Source organism: Microtus ochrogaster, linkage group LG10 (genome assembly GCF_000317375.1).
Source record: "Microtus ochrogaster isolate Prairie Vole_2 linkage group LG10, MicOch1.0, whole genome shotgun sequence".
Classification (NCBI taxonomy): Eukaryota; Metazoa; Chordata; class Mammalia; order Rodentia; family Cricetidae; genus Microtus; species Microtus ochrogaster.
The window spans coordinates 1,526,213-1,542,629 of record NC_022035.1 but is presented as its reverse complement, the minus strand read 5'-3'; the positions used below and the strand labels follow the sequence as shown (position 1 = coordinate 1,542,629).

General features: G+C 43.9%; 1 protein-coding gene across 10 annotated transcripts in view; it reads right to left on the bottom strand.

Annotated features, from left to right (window-relative positions):
• Positions 1-16,417, bottom strand: part of Ppp1r9a (protein phosphatase 1 regulatory subunit 9A) — a 280,210-nt gene that overhangs the window by 263,191 nt on the left and 602 nt on the right. For 9 of the 10 annotated variants that reach the window (XM_026787519.1, XM_026787520.1, XM_026787523.1 and 6 more), the window contains exon 2: positions 13,157-14,759. In XM_026787519.1, coding sequence (XP_026643320.1) covers positions 13,157-14,545 — 1,389 coding nt within the window. In that variant the 5' untranslated portion in view covers positions 14,546-14,759. Of the gene's footprint in view, positions 1-13,156; positions 14,760-16,068; positions 16,369-16,417 lie in introns of those variants that run through there. The other variant, XM_013352444.2, reaches the window with a different exon arrangement.

The window sequence follows — 16,417 nt, the reverse complement described above, 5'->3', positions numbered from 1 at the left end:
AGGCTGTGGAGCATTTAGGAGGTAGAGCCTGACTGGTAGAAGTATCAGGTTAGTCCTTTGAAGGTGAAGCCTTTGTCTAGTTCCAGCTGAGCACTCTGCCTACAAGTCTGCCACCACTGAGGAGTCCCTCACCATTCAGGCCACTACCAAGCACTGCACAGATCCTGTCCCCATGCCCTCCCACCATGATGGACTCTACCCCCTGAAACCATGAGCCGAGTAAACCCCTCTTAAACTGCTTCTGACAGGCACTCGTCCTAGCAGTGAAGAGGTAACTAACATACTACTTCATCATCATATTATTTTCATGACTAGTCTAGACTTAACCTTTGTTTTTTTGAGACAGAGTGTGACTACATAGCACAGACTAGCCTCCTCCTTTCAATCCTTCTGCCTTCCTGCCTCAGCGTCCTGAGTGTTATCTGCCACCTGCCAGCTTCAGCCTTTCCTTGTTGTTGTTATCAGTGATGATGATGATGATGCTCCTGATGTTTTTGTTTGAGACAGGGTTTCACATAGTACGCTAACCTAATTGCGTAGCTGAAGATGACTTTAAATACCTAATCCTCTTGCTAGAAGCAGAGTAGAACCTCCCAAATTCTAGGATTAACAGGCATGTGTTAAAGTGTCAAGCAGAAGTCTTATTTTGTAAGACCTATTTGCATGTATTTAAAGGGTCACAGCTCAATGTTAATTTTTCTAAGAGAAAATGGATGCTTTCTTCATGGGAACGGTACACATTCCTGTGTGAATGTCTACTATTGATATAAGCATGGCCATGTCAAGAACACAATGAGACCCATAAGAAAGTCAAGGAGTTACCCTGCCCAAGTACAGATGTGGACAATGTATATGCAAACTTCCACGACTCTGTAGTGAGGAGCAGTGGGCTGCTTCCCGCCACCCCGCTAGTTTACCCAAAATAATTACATGGAAACTGTATTCTTTTGAACACTGCTTGGCCCATTAGTTTCAGCCTCTTATTGGCTAATTCCCACATCTTACTTTAACCCATATTTAATAATCTGTGTAGCACCACGAGGTGTGGCTTACCAGGGAAAATCTTAACCTGCGTCTGTGTCAGGTGGGAGAATCATGGCAACTGCCTGACTCAGCTTCTTTCTCCCAGCATTCTGTTCTGTCTACTCCACCTATCTAAGCTGCTGTCCTATCAAAGGGGCCAAGGCAGTTTCTTTATTAACCAATAAACATATGACCCTCCTCCATCACGACTCCAACCTGAGACTGCTCCCCTACAGAGGCCTCTACGAGATTAGTGATCCACCCTCTTGTTCCCCTTCTGCTCCTGCTATGTAAAATACTGGGTTTCAGGATCACTGCAGGTACACCTCTACCAGACAGCAGGGTCCACCTGACCCCAGATTTCTATCTGTGTGCTTTCATTCAATCAGCCCAGTCAGGTCAGTCCCAAAGCTGGGAAGATCACAGCAGCATGATCCATACAACTTCATGCATAATTTATCCTCCGTTCATGCACAGACATGTAGGGTTAGTTCTAACATTACAAATACACCTTGTAAAATCCCAGTGACAGACGAAATAAGCAAACAAAACTTTCTCCTGGGATATAAGATTTTTGAGTACCTTTACACATGAGCTGTTTCATTTCTTCATACAGACTGCTGCTTTGTGAAAAAGAAACAGCTACTTATGCTGAAGACTTAGAAACTGTGCAAAAAATTACCAATACTTCAATCATGCTGAGCTATGCTATGAAGCTATTTCCAGAACAAAGGTGAGTGGAAGCAATTAATATGTCAGCAACTAGATAACCAAAAACTCTTTCTTTCTTCTTAGTTCTTCAGCAGGGGTTTAATATATAGTCAACCCATACTTTCAAAATCCACACTGCTCTCAAATCCTTTCTATCGAAATGACCTCCTCCAATTTAGTATTTTAACCACTCTTAAGATTTTAGTAGAAGTCATGGTGCAAATGGGATTCAGAAGCAATATAATATAAGCTATTCATTTTAACAGTTTAACAAAGGATACCCTTAAATTTTCTCTTTCAAATGTCACAAATATATCTGATTATTGTCCACTATAGGTACACTTACGATACAACCAAAGAACTACAAAAGTCTATTATAAGCAATGATCTTATTAAAACCCACAAATTACATAATTTCGATTACATGTGAGCAATCCAAAGCCTCAGGAGGCAGGTTTGTCCACGACTAGAGACTACCAGGTTATTTCTTAGAGCCATTTCCATGGCTGTAATTTAATAATGAAGTACAGAAATGAGATGCCTTCCTGCAGCAGGGGAAACCGACAATGACAGTGCTTAAGCAAAGACGGGCACTTGCCCATAAAGAGTCCAACCAGTATAAAGGATATTGGAAGCAACAATGAGCACACTAGGGAAGAAACAACCATCCTATCATTAGGAAAACAGTTCCTTCTTCCACGGGGGAAAAATGCATAATAACAGAAATCAATATCAGCATAAGTGGGCCTATTGGAAACTCTGTGCTGAGTTACACACTCCTGTTCCAACAGCAGCCCCTTAGAGCACTAACAGGACTGCAAACTGAGAGCTGGTGCCCAAATTTAATCCCAGAAACTATGGGGCAGAGGTAGAAGGATCTGTAAGGTGGAGGCAGACCTGGTCAACCTCTGGAGTTCCAAGCTAGATGATGCAATGGAGCAGCAACTCGCTTTGAAATACCTCTCCCTAAAAAGAGAAGGGCGTTGTCCTAAGAAGGGAGCTACCCCAGCCATGCTCTGCCATATGATCATACATTTCCCCATTCACTGTAATACCCAACATCCATCTTCGGAAGCCTCCTTCCCCTTGGAGTTGCCTTGGTCCAGACTCCGCCTCTGGGAAAGTCCACCAAGCGCTGACCCCTCCCCAGGGCGTGTGAGGTCCACGCCCACAGGCTTTTTAGGCTGCCGCCCAGAAAAGGAACACATGGCCTCTGAGTTTTGCGTGGCCTTCCCTGCCCTCTTCCCCTCGTCATGGTTCCTGGCCCCCAGGGAGCGCTGCATTAAACATGGGCATCTTTTATTCAGTCTAATTCGGTATGATTGGAATTATTTGCATCGGCGGAGAGGCTCGTCTTAAGAAACATACCTAACATATGGAGGTTTCCACCAAGGCGGTCTGTTTTACCCACAGACCCGGCGCCGCATGCTGGATGACACCACTCTCCACCAGACTAAGATTGGCTTCGACTTGGGACTTCCCCTTTTGAAATACATGGCTGGTGGGGTCCCAGGAGAGCCCATTTGCACATCTTTACTTTTGTCAGTTTGGGGGCTTTCCGATGAAGTCACAGCCATGCTGAAAGCTTGACCCAAATGGCTAAGTCAGGCTTAGTTGTGATTAGACTTGGGAGTTTGAAGATATCCGCCACTCAATTCTCATGCACCCCATTTTTGACTCAAGAGCACTGTCTGATGCATGCCTTGTGACCTCAAACACCCTTGGCCAACCTTTACAAAAATCCTTTTAAATTGGGGCTATCTAACATCTAACATAAACAAGGCTCTCAAAGCCCACAATTTGACTAACCGCATGCTCCAGTTCCCTCCCCATCTCCCCTCCCTACTTCTCAACTACTCTCTAGGTATTTGCTGTTTGTCTCACTCTGGGGTTCTAAAACAAATCTGCCTCCCCCGTCCTTCTATTCTCCTGGCTTCTACCACCTAACTATGCCAGGATTTTAAGTTGGTCAGTTGACACAGGTTTCTAGAAGTGTTTGTTTGTCTGTCTGTTAGAATATTGTGGCTACAGTATGTCGCTTTTTGGTTATGTTCTCATAGTATGCTCGATTTATGTTTCTGTGTGCATGTGTGCTAGTTTTAAGATCAGTAAAATTTATAATTCCGACTAAAACAGCACCAAAGAAAAGAACATGGGTAACCTCCTTTTTGACCTCTCTGCCATCTTAGGTAAGAGTGCCCACATGTGCTAGTATTCTTTGACTGATTAAAATATTCCTTTTAATCTTCTTACATTTACTAGCATTGGTAAACTGTAACTAACTGGATAAAATACAAGTCTAAATTTAGCTTATATGCCCAGTTTAAATAACAGGTAATGGTACCCAATTCTCCAGTGCCTGTACAGATCTTAGGGTACAGCATTTAACAAAAGAGCTTCTAACATAGAGACATGCCAGCTTCCCCAGCACCCTTTAGCTCCTCCGAGAAGATAATGTGGTTGCAAAGGACCTTCTGCCTCCAGGCTTGCCTTTGGGTTTGACAAAGCCACCCACACAGCAAAAAGCAGCCTTGCACCTCCTCAGCTTCCTGGATGCTCCTGGGGAATCGATCTTCTCATCCTCTGAGACTGGTAGACTAAATCTTCCCCCACAGGAAAATGTCTGGGCCTCTTGTACTCATCAGCTAATGGCAAGCAGTGCTGACGTGGGAGCCCCCTCTGTGTGCTGTGATCACCATTAATGAATAAAGAAACTGCCTTGGCCTGTTGATAGGGCAGAGCATAGGTAGGCAGGGAAAGTTAGGCTATATGCTGGGAGGAAGAAGAGCAGAGTCGGGGAGAGATGCCATGGATCTGCCACCAGAGTAAGACATGAGGAAACCGTGCCAGTGAGCCACTGCCAGTGGCGATACACAGACTAATGGAGATGGGTTAAATAAAGATATAAGAGTTAGCCAATAAGAAGCTAGAGCTAATGGGCCAAGCAGTGTTTTAATTAATATAGTTTCTGTGTGATTATTCGGGGTCAAAGCTAGCCGGGTGGCCAGGAACGAACAAGCAGCCACCTCCAGCAACACACTGTCTCTAGGCTGATGTTCTCCAAGGACTGGGAAGAGACTGGGATTGCCTGCGTAGCTAAAAAAGCTGACTTATTTTTGCTCATTTAGCCCTCCCAGATCTGTCTAATGGTTTTTGATGACTTAAGGTACTGGTAGCTCATTACTTTATCAAGTTTCCTGCTTAAAATACAAAGAGATGGGCCTCTTTCACAGGCTTCATAGTTAAAAATCCAGAGTTCCCAACTCGCTTTAATTGTCTGTCTAATGGCATTTGATGACTTAAGGTAAAATACAGAGAAGTGTGCCTCTTTAACATGCCTCGTAGTCCAGGACTAATAGGTTTCAGGTGTATCTTAAAAATCCAGAGTTCCCAATTCCCTTTAATTGTCTTTTAAAATGTTCATACCTTTTAACCTAAAGCAATCGCCTTTTTGCTATGACACCAAGGTGTAAATCTGTTCCAGTTCTCTTACAGATACCTACAGGTTCCTGAAAAAAATTCTGCTGCTGTATCAAAAATCAGGTCTGTTTTAAAAAAAACAAAAAACGAACAGTCTTCAGAGCCTGTTTTAACCTCTCCCATTTTCAAGAATATTTTACAGGTCACTCCTATTGTCTGGGCCAAGAACAACTCACAAAGCACTCTCCAGACAATGCCAACACCTGCACCAGCTCCTGGGCCTTCACCATTGGTACCAACTCTCCTGGATCAAGGACACCTACCAACTAAAATCTGGTTGTATCTGCTATTGTGTCCCAATTATAACCTGAGCCTCCCCTGTACAGCCAGAGTGCTTCTCTGTCCCATTCTTTGTGGCCGTTAATGACTTCCCCATTTTATAGGACCAACAGTAACAATGTTTTTTTTTTTTCCTAGTCACCTGCCTTCTCTCTCTCAAAAAGCCACTGCCTGGGGACTCCAGGATGACAGTGAACCAGATGCTGCTCCAGCCCCACCTCTCACTGAGTGTGAGCCCACCAACTCCTAGCTCTCCCCTCGCCCACATCGCCCCATGCCCACAGGAAGTAGCCAGACTTGAGCCAATGCCCTTTTATTCAAAGAGAGCCTAAAATGCTGGTCACAAGCATCACCTCAGCTCCCTGTCACCATTATACAAAGAGTCTGGAAAGTAAGTTACACTCAGCATCCATCTTTGGAAGTCCTTCCCCCTGGGAGTTGCCTTGGTCTGAACTCCACCTCCAAGAAAGCCTGACAAGGGCTGACCTCTCCCGAGGGAGGGTCAGGACTATTTAGGCTGATGAACAAAAAAAGAACACGTGGTCTCCTCCCTTTCTCTCCATGTTCTCCTGGCCCGCCGGGAGCGCTGCATTAAACATGGGCACCTTTTATTTACTCTAATTTGGTCTGCTTGGAATTATTTGCGTCGTCGGAGAGGCTCATCTTAAGAAATATACCTAACATTCACCTTGCATTCTGCTCTTTCTCGCTGGACAGAACAACTACAAGGTGAGCTGACAGCATTGGTCTTCCTCCCTCGAGCCTGCCATCCTCTCTACTGGACAAGTCACATGTATAGCGGCTCCAACATTCTCTGAAAAAGCATTCTCCAGACTCCATGTACGTGATCTGTCCAGGAGAGGCAAAAGCCATGAAGACAGGAATATATTACTGTTTGCCAAGGAAAAGAAATCGGCAATGATTAACAGCAGGCCTAAAGTTGTTTCGCTGGGTGATGGAAACATTTTAGAATTATATATTAGTGATGGTTGTACAACACTGTAAAAAACTGAATTGTATACTCGGAATGGTGAATTTTTAAGCTGTTTGAATTTCATTTCAACAACAACAAAAAAATGCCAATCAACATTGAATACACAAAAACAAGTGCACGGATACCTAGTATGTCCTTCCTTTTAACGTCCTTTTTACCCTCCAAAAAATAAATTCCCCGTAAGAAGAATTATTCAAGCAGAAGCTGAGAGATCATCTGTGAGCAGATGCGAATGATGCTTCCTTGGAGTGACTGGGAACTTACAGGACTGTGAGTACTTTCAGCTCTGAGCTTCTGTGTTAACAATGTGACAAGATTAACTCTGGGGAACATCTACAACGTGACCAGGAAGAAAACTATGAGGCAGCACAAAAGCATTGAATTGTTTTCTGAGTCTAGGATAGCAAGGTTTGTTCAGAATTTAATTGGCTTTCTAAACAAATCCCTAAGCTACCGTTTTATGTGTGGTAATGAAGATGCAGATAAGATTTGGATCAAATTACTTTATATGAGCAGGCAGCTGGGCTAATGAGGTAAGCTATGGATGAACATTAACAGTTAATTTCCCCCTAAATTTGGCATTTTACTTTTAAAGCCCATGAATCCATCCAGTAACCAGTGTTCATGTGAGGAAGTTTAGAGCAAAGACAAAATAGTTATATTCGGAAAAATCCAAACTCTGTTGTGAAATGCGAGAAAACATCAAACATAATTTGCTATAGGAAAAAAAAATCTCTTTTTAAACAAATGATAATTGCTCAGTGAACAAGAACAAAGAGTACAACATAATGATCTTGAATTTTAGGCAAGGGACTTATTTTTACATATATTATTTGATTCTGCATATTATATTCAATTAATTGACATTTTTTCATTTGCCTCCTGAGGAACTATAGTCACTCTATAAAACATCAAACTGTAAGAGAAATCCATTTTCAGTGTTATATCTTAGAAGTCATACAAATAAAAACAGGATGACAATGCTTACATTTTCCTCTAGAAGCGTATTGATTCAGATGCCCCAAAGAATGAAAGAAATGGAATTTCTCAGTCAACCACAAACTTCCTCCCCTGTCCCTTTATACTGAAAGCCACAAAAGGGTCTAGGATATAGCATTTAGTGACCCAAACTCCTTGAGAATGCATATCATAACCCACCTTGGCATCCGGAAACAGGATGCCTTACAGAACTGCGGCCTAGTTGTACTTTATAGACAAAGGATCTTCTTCCACAACATCTGCTAGCATAGCCTCTCCAGAGGAGCAGACTGCTGAGCATCTTAGGGCCAACTTCTTTTGGAAGATGAGCATTGCATTTCCTACTGAAATCCAAAGAGGGGCTTGGGGACCAGCAGCATGGACACCACTTAAGGCCTTGTTGGAAACACAGAACCTCTCTGATGTGGCAGCATACACGTGTAATCCCAGCACTTACAGATGAGGCAGAACTGCCAAGAGCTCAAGAACACAGTGGGTCACAAAACATGTTTTAGGCCAACTAGAGAGGGCCAAATAAGTAGATCCTATCCCAAGAACAAAATGGGAAAAGAAAAGCAAATATGAGCTCTTAGATTCCAGTCCAGACCTACTGTTGAGTAAGTTTTTTAAAATATTAAATTTTAAAATACTAAATTCTATTACAGAGGTCAAGGAGAGATGGAGGCTGAAAGTTTAGTTCATTGGTAGAAAGTATAAATAGCATGCCCATGGCCCAGTTCAACAGCCAGCACGTCCCATCCCTGCCCCCGACGAAACATGCCGAGTAGAAGTCCTAAGGAGTGACATCAACCGCGGGAAACACAGGCTTAGGTAAGTACAGATAATGAATATATATACTGGTAGAGCAAAGTCAAAACTCGGAAAACATAATAAAACAGGTAAGCTAGTAACCTCCTGATAATATAAAAATAGAACACATAGAAAATATGATCAAAAGAAAAAGGCTAAAGGGAATAAAACATTAAGTTATCATTATGTATCTCTAGACTGACAACTGTCAATCTCCCTATAAAGCTACCCACTGTAGACACTCCACGTGGCCTTCTGGAATGGCAGGGGATCACCCCAAGAAAAGCAACTAAAACCTGTGGCTTGCCATGTGGTGATAACACATACCTTTAATTCCAGCACTCTGGAGGCAGAGGCTTGCCAAGCAGTGATGGCGCACACCTTTAATTCCAGCATTCTGGAGGCAGAGGCAGGTGGATCTCTGAGTTCCCAGACAGCCTGGTTCACACAAAACCCTGTCTTGAAAAACAAAAACAAAAACCCACGGTCATCACCGGGTAAATCTACAAAGCCACAACTATCCCCAGTGTGTCGGTTCCATATCAGCACCGACCAGGGTATCTTCAGTACATTGATATTTTGGTTCCAATATCAGCACCAGTCCTCAGAGCCACAATGTAGGAAGGCTGGTATAAAAGAGACAGACAGCTTAGGCTACATAGCAAGCAAGACTCACCAAAACAAAAAAGAAAAAGAAAGACAGGTGAACACGATGTACCATTGAGGGCATGGGATGGGGTAGGTAACATGAACTTCAAGTGTCAAGAGGCAAGCACTCTACCACGAAGCTAAGTGCCCAGCCCTTTGCATCTGATCAAATCTATCAACCTCCTCCATGGCTTTTCTCTTGCTTCTGGGCCTGTGTTTTAAACTGAGCTGAGAAATTCCAGATTTGATCATTTAACCTAGTTGCTGACTGCTTCTGTTGCATTGCCTCTGCAATGGCTCAGCACTGTATGCAGGATCAAATCATTGCATCAAGGTAATTTCTCAGGGAACACCTACAGAAACACAATCTGCATTTTGACAAGATCTCCACGTGATTCATATGCATATTACAGTTTAAGAAGCACTGCTGAAAGCTTCCACAGACACAAAAAGTTGGGTCTCAGAACTCTGCATTAAACATTACTACTGAGCAAAAAGCATTCCATGCCCAGGACAGAGACTCTGAGCCCCCATAAGGCAGCGAATACACTGGGAACCGGTGCATTCCAAGGCTCCTGTATCAGTGATAAAGGCTCCTCTCCCCTCGCCTGTCCTTCAAATCCCAGGATCGCTGAAGTGCAACACAGTTGGAGAAACGCTCCAAGCAAGTATCACAAAAGCTCCGGAACATTAATTCTGCAATCACATACTTGCTGGGAGTTCAGAAAATCTCCTCTTTCAGGGGACACCATCTCAAGAATACAAAGCTAAAGAATATTATGGCTTCTAGTAACAAGTGAGGGTTATTTATGAGTTCCTTAATGAGGCTGTGATGACCTTACAAAGGTCATCACACAGCAGATGAGACAGAAAAGCCTTGTTTAAAGGGATGCCCACCTCCCACCCACTCCTTTCCTAGACAAATGCTCTCATGGATTGTATTCATAATCTTTCTGATACATCCTAGAGGCTCAGTAAATGTTCTAAAATGACAGAAAAAAATTAGTGACATAAGCTACTTTTGTTGGCCTTTATTGATATAAAGTATAATTACTTTAACTAAATTCTTTAGTTTTGAGAAGTTTCTGAAAACTAAAACATCATTCTATGCCTCAAATGAAAATGGTAATAACATTCTCCCACCCCCTTCAAGGTAAGATTTGTACTTTCTATTAATAATCCTATTCTGATGTTCCATGACCCTCCCTATTAAATACATCAGCCTATACAATTAGTAACAATTGTGTCTGTGAAAGATGGGGAAATCAACTGTTAGCCAGCAAATACAATCAGATCTTTTGGATGTGGGGAAGATAGTGAAACAGTTTCTTACTTCGTATCCCACGATGGCCTTGAACTTTCAATGCTGCTGCTCCAGCCTTCCCAGTCCTAAGATTATGGGCATGTGCCACCACATCTCAGTAATGTGACCACTGAATACAAGGAATATGGTGTAAAGATCAAGTATTATTTGTTTGTTTGGTTTTTTTCTGGGTTCAGATTTAAGACATCTCAAGGTAATATTTATTCAAAATTTCTATAAGAAAATTGAACCAAACATTAGAAACAGTATCACACCCACAAAGCTCATACACAAGACTAATGACAACTAAAGATGTTGGGAATGTTTTGCCTAGTAAAGAAAAAGATTATCGGGAATATAAAACTTTCAAACATTATTTCTGTAAAGAATATGCTCTCTAATGCTTTTTAAAGATAGAGTATTTAAATACCAAAGAAAAAGGCTTTAATCTTATCTTTCTACTACCTACATAAAGCTTTAGGAAGATAAGCAAACACAATGAATGGGTAAGTGTATTCTGTTTCAAAGTATTGTATCCCTGTCACAACACAAGTAAGCCAAGAACTAACTATCAAGGGCTCAAAAGACACAGAGATTTGGGCACAGTTGTTACTCTGTTTAACCTGAGTTTATTTAAATAAAATGTATGCAAGAACTGACTACTAGGTCACAGAAGGGCAACTCTTACACAAGTGGGTGGCCTCTGCAGCTAGCATCATGACAAGCACACGTGATGAACCTAAGAAAGTACTTGTTGAGTTCGGTTTTTAAATTACTTCCCTCTGAAGCAAAAAAAGAAAAAAAAAAAAACTTAAATGGGGAGTGGACAAACTCCACCCTCAGTGGCAAGCCGTTTTCAAATGTCCAAGTGTATCCACTTTCCTGTTAAACAAGGGAAGCAACAAGAAAGAGTAACTCTCCTATTCATTACAGAGGAGATAAGGGTGGCGCTTCTGCTTACAAACTCAATTCACTCCAAGCTGTCCCTTTAACTGCCCAACGAAAGCCAAATGGCCTCGGGTACTCACATCTTACCAAGACCCAAGTTCTTTCTGAAACGGGCTAAATGTACATATTCTCTTTCTTTTCTCTACATACCCCAGTTTGGGGAAAGAAGCAACACACTTTTTACTATAAGCAACAGAAATCAGAAAGTCTGAATTTAAAATTTTTCATACTTCACATATGAAGACATACTTCAATGACAGATTCTGTAACATCCATCACAGGAACTACTATGCAGTTATGTCCTCTGCGCCAGAGGACCCAAATACAAGGCTGGTATCCCAGGAGGCTCAGTGGCTGACGCTTTAGATGATCAATGTTCAAAATTTCCTATTCCCCTGCTTTAAGCAGTGAGTGGCGAGTTATTTCAGCTATGCATCTCTTGTTCAGTTTAGGATGGTCTAACCTGTACTAACCCCTCTTGTTCAGTTTAGGATGGTCTAACCTGTACTGATGCCTTTCTAGGAGGAAGGAAGAATATGCTCAAAGGACCCTAAATAGTGGAATTTGGGGGCTTGCTGGACAGGCTTGGGAACGGATACCTTTGAAGAGGGTGCCTAAAAGTGGGAATAACGCCATTGACAGGTGAGCAGAGATACAAGAAAGTATCAACACATACAAAAACACAGCTTATTCTCAAACTAAATCCATTTCTCGGTTCATTTTAAACATAGATGAACTGCATGTGGTCATTCTGACCCAAAATGTCACTTTATACCAATAAGAAAAACTGACTTATTAACATCTATACACAACTTCATAGAATATTACTTTATTTCAAAATATTACTTGCTGATCACAGCAGAGGCAGGCATTTCTGTGGGTATTTCCACAGAAGTTCTTACAGCTTCAAATGTAAGTTCATGGGACGGGAAAAAAAGGAACTTTAGGTTTTAAGAAGCAAATGGACAAAGAAGTGGCTTCAAATTCCAAATCTATCATCTATGCAGGACATATGCCAGCAGCATGCCCCAAGAAGATGGCATCAAACAACACACGTGAACCAGACCTCCCCAGGCTCCCCACAGGATGATGCCAGAATCTGAGGACAGAGCAGGTGGGCAAGTGCTTGGAAAAGCACTCCAGGGGACTCTGAAACTCAACCCACAGCCCCCTGCCCTTAGTGCCATTTTCCACTAAGAACATCACGCCACCCGCTCCTGAGACACTCTTTGCTCTTCTTCTCTACCAAATGTTAGCTAAGTGAAGACACTAAAATAAAACATCTGAATTCAGTGGGTATATTCCAGTTTGTGAGAGGTAAAAATCAATCCATGAGTGGAAAGTCAACTATGCTTCCTCTCTCAGAATGTCAGTGCAAAGCTACATAACAATTCCTGAAATCGAAGTTGTATATAGCCACGGCTTTGCAAAGTATTTATCAGCTAATATCGCTCCATAAAGCAAATGTTCACAACCAAGTAGCAATGCAAAAACGAAAAACTAAAAGTTCAGAAACACCATCCACTTTCACTGAACTAAGGAGTGGTTCATTAAAGCAAGAAAATAAAGAAAATGATGTCAAGGTTAGCATAAACCCCCAGTGCACCTTATACCCTGTATCTTGTAATGTAGAGTCAGAGCGTGATTACTGACGGGTCATCTGAAAGAGCCCCTTGCAGAAGTAGCTGTATGTCAAAACCCCCTCATTTCAGTGTTCTGGCTGCTCGGACTCCACTCCACTGCAATGTGTCTCACAAACTTCTTCACCTTGCTTATGTCTCCCTGGGGGTTTATGCCACCGTACAACTCTTCGGTCAACCTGATACCTCCCCAACGTCTCACTTCTGAAATCACCAGACAACAGGTGCGTACCCACAAACTCAAACGTCTTACAAAATCTAGTAGTTGTCAAATCTATCCTGCATAGGCCACCATGCTGAAAGGGGACTTAGGGAACAATCTGAAAAAAAAAAAAAACATACCTTAATCGGAGCACAACTAAACTTAATTTTCCTATTTGCTGGGATTTCTTCCTCTTCCGGCAACCCGACGATCTCCGAGTACTCCATATCGGGCTGGTAGTCACTGTTCTCATCGCTGTCATCCTCCTCGTCCTGCTCAGTGCCCGTCTCCCCCCAGTCCGAGTTGTACCTGGATCTCACCCTATACACGTTATAGTCACTCTGCATGTACACATGGGAACTCTCATAATTATTCGAGTCTTCAAGCACTTCTCTTCCACAGCTGGATGCAGAAGCATCCGGCGAGGTGACATCACCTCCTGCCAGGTCTTTCTTCTGTGGCTGTGCTGTCTCACCCCCAACCACATCAGCTTCAGCATCTTCTGAGGCTTCGTTCGGTGCTGGGAGGTGATCAGACTTTGGCATCGCCTGGTTTTCGGCAGAGGGTTCCTCAGGGATATCTGTGTCAGTGCTGTCCAGAGTCTCCTGGGGAGATGTGACGTCCTCGGCTCCCTTGCTCAGCTCTGTCTCCTCACTAGGCAGTGAAGCTAGGGAGGCGGCTTCCCGAGCCACTTCTGCAGTTGCAGGGGTTTTCTGAGGATCCTCGGTCTCCACACCTTGCTTGCTTGAAGAAGATCTTGAATTAGAATCCTTGAGGTGGCCGAAGGTATCAAGATTGGTAATGGTAACAGACGGCAGAGTCAGAGGGTAATGTCCAGTCACTGAGTACTCATGGCTCTCTGTCTTCTCAGAAGCCACGGCACTCGGAGACTCGGTGCTCTCGAACACTGCACTCAGCTGGCTCACTGTCGGGGACACCGCTTCAGTGCGGGGGCTCAGGCTGTCCAAGGAATCGCTGCTGCCTCGGTTGGACTTGGAAACCCCCCACTCATCCAGCGCTTCAGTGCCTCCGGCTTTCTCTTTCTTTGGGGAGTAGCGATTATTGTGCCCTGATTCGTGTACACTTCTCTCAAACATTTTCCGCGTCTCTGTGAACTTAGCGTATGAAGGGCCATCGTGCATTGTGTCAAATCTACTAATTCGTTCGGAAACGGAGGACTCCAACTTAACCACTGAGCCATCTGTTTTCTCCACAAACTCTTTGGGCTTCATCCTTCTCTGAGGGGATGTAGGCCTACCCTTGCCCCTGGTTTTGGCAACGACAGCAGCATTCTCGTTGGGTTCCATACCCATCTGCATAAATAGATTTTTAATCCTGTTGACATTGGAGCCATATTTCCTACCCCTGCTCTGCTGGGAACCCTCACCGTCTCTTGTCTTCTGCTCCCCATCGGACTTGGGTTTGTCAAAAGTACTCTTCAGTGCCTGGAACTCTGTTCTGTATGCGTTTCTGTGAGGGGACGCACTTCTGAGAGTGCTCCGTTCACCTGAAGACTCAGCTTTCAACATTTTTACTTCAAGGGTGAAAAGCCAGTGCTCATAATGATGGGAGGAACAACAAGAGAGGAAAACACGTCTCTTTCTAATGCCGGGTCCTGGGTCAAGCAAAAGACCTCTGGAGTGACATGCTTTTCCAGTCGTGATCCCAACGGGTGTGTTAGCAATGCATTCACAGTCAAGAGTTACACAAAATGGCTTTTTCAAAGCAAGGCTAGAGGGTCACCTGAAATAGAAAAGGATGAGTTTCTGAATTCATCTGAATGTCTTGTCTAGTCAACTAATCCACATTTAGCACACACTTTATGTTCCAAGTGGTTTAGTCACCCAGCAAATCCATTACTTCAAAAGGGGTCATTGAGGTCAAGAAGCTAAAAAGTTATTCTGACTGGTCTTTGGTAACAAACGTGTTTCAGACATGACTTGGAGTCTTTACAAAACCGCAACCTCCTCTTTCTCCCCACTCCCCTCCACCTGCACCCTACCCCACCCCCACCCCCCCTACTTGACAGTAATGCTTTCGCCTAAGTCTGGATATTTCTGTGAACGACTATGAAAGAACGCCTCAAAAAGTCATCCGAACGGCCATCCCATCTGGGAATTTTCCAGAGTCGTGCAGAACCGGGAAAAGTTTGGCGTCTGATTCCAAACTCTAAAACAGGCCCCACGAGGCTTATCTGGTGGTTCTGATCCGATATTCTCTTCCACAGAATGACCAAAGTAACAATTTTCAGTGCAAATCCGGGACGAAACGGAGAGAAGTAAGTTCTGGAATGTCAGCTAAGTTCCACTGTAAGTTTCCTGGCCACGGGGCTATTACTAATTAGAGTGGGTTACAGAGTCTAGTAGGAATGGATGCCCGAGAACGTCACAGCCAGAAAGCCAGTCTACCATGACACTTCCTTCCACAATCCTGGTTCTTCTATTCTTTCTGGCCCCTAACTTTCTACAAGCTGGGGGAGAGAAAAACAAAAAACAAAAAAAAAAAAAAAAAAACGCGAAAGCCAGCCATGCAAGCTTGCTGTTCCTCAGCCCACGGCTGGGTTTTCTATCAATATGCCCACACTTCAGGCGCTCAATGCAGCTCTAAACATTCTTTTTTTTTTTTTTTCATTTTGGTTTGGCTTGTTTTGGTTTCATATTAGACCAAACCACATCACCCTCATGCACCATAGGCAGAGGAAGCCCACAGTTTCACTTAAATCAGCTCCAAACTCATTTCCTGGCCCAGCAAGCAAGCATGGCCCATGCAGGCAAACAAGAAAGGCTTTCTGAGAATGGTGCCTGTGGTTTGGGGTTTTTTGGTTGTTGGTGGTGGTTTTGGTTTTGGTTGTTTTTTTTTTTTTCCTTTATTTCTTTTTTTGAATAGCGTTGACAATATCCTTTTACCCATAAACACCCTCCCGTCTCCCTTCCTCGCACACACCGTTCCCTCCCCCGCCCCTTGGAGCCCGAGGGGGCGGAGGCGGGGGCGAAAGGGCCGCCGGGGATTCAAAACCCTGCCCTCACAAAAGACAAACATAAATAACACCAACTTGAGAGGCAGCCGATTCCCGAGGCCGGTTCGGGACGCCTTGCAATCCCTCCCTCGGCCCCCGGGGCAGGGCCGGGAGAGCAGGTGACGCCGAGCCTAGGAGGTCGCAGTCTAGCTCTGTGCCAGGAAGCACCTGAAGTCCTAACACATTGGCTGCGGCTCCCGGAGGCTGCCAGGCGGATCCCGGCCGGCGTGTGGCACCGGGAAGAGCCCAGCTCCCGGGCCACCGTCAGCAGAGAGAGCAAAGGCGAGGGTGATGGTGACAAATGCCTCCCAGTGTGCCGGGAAACAATAGATCCCACGGATAAAGCCTCGGCCCCTCACCCCGGCGCTCCCGACCGCAGCCCACC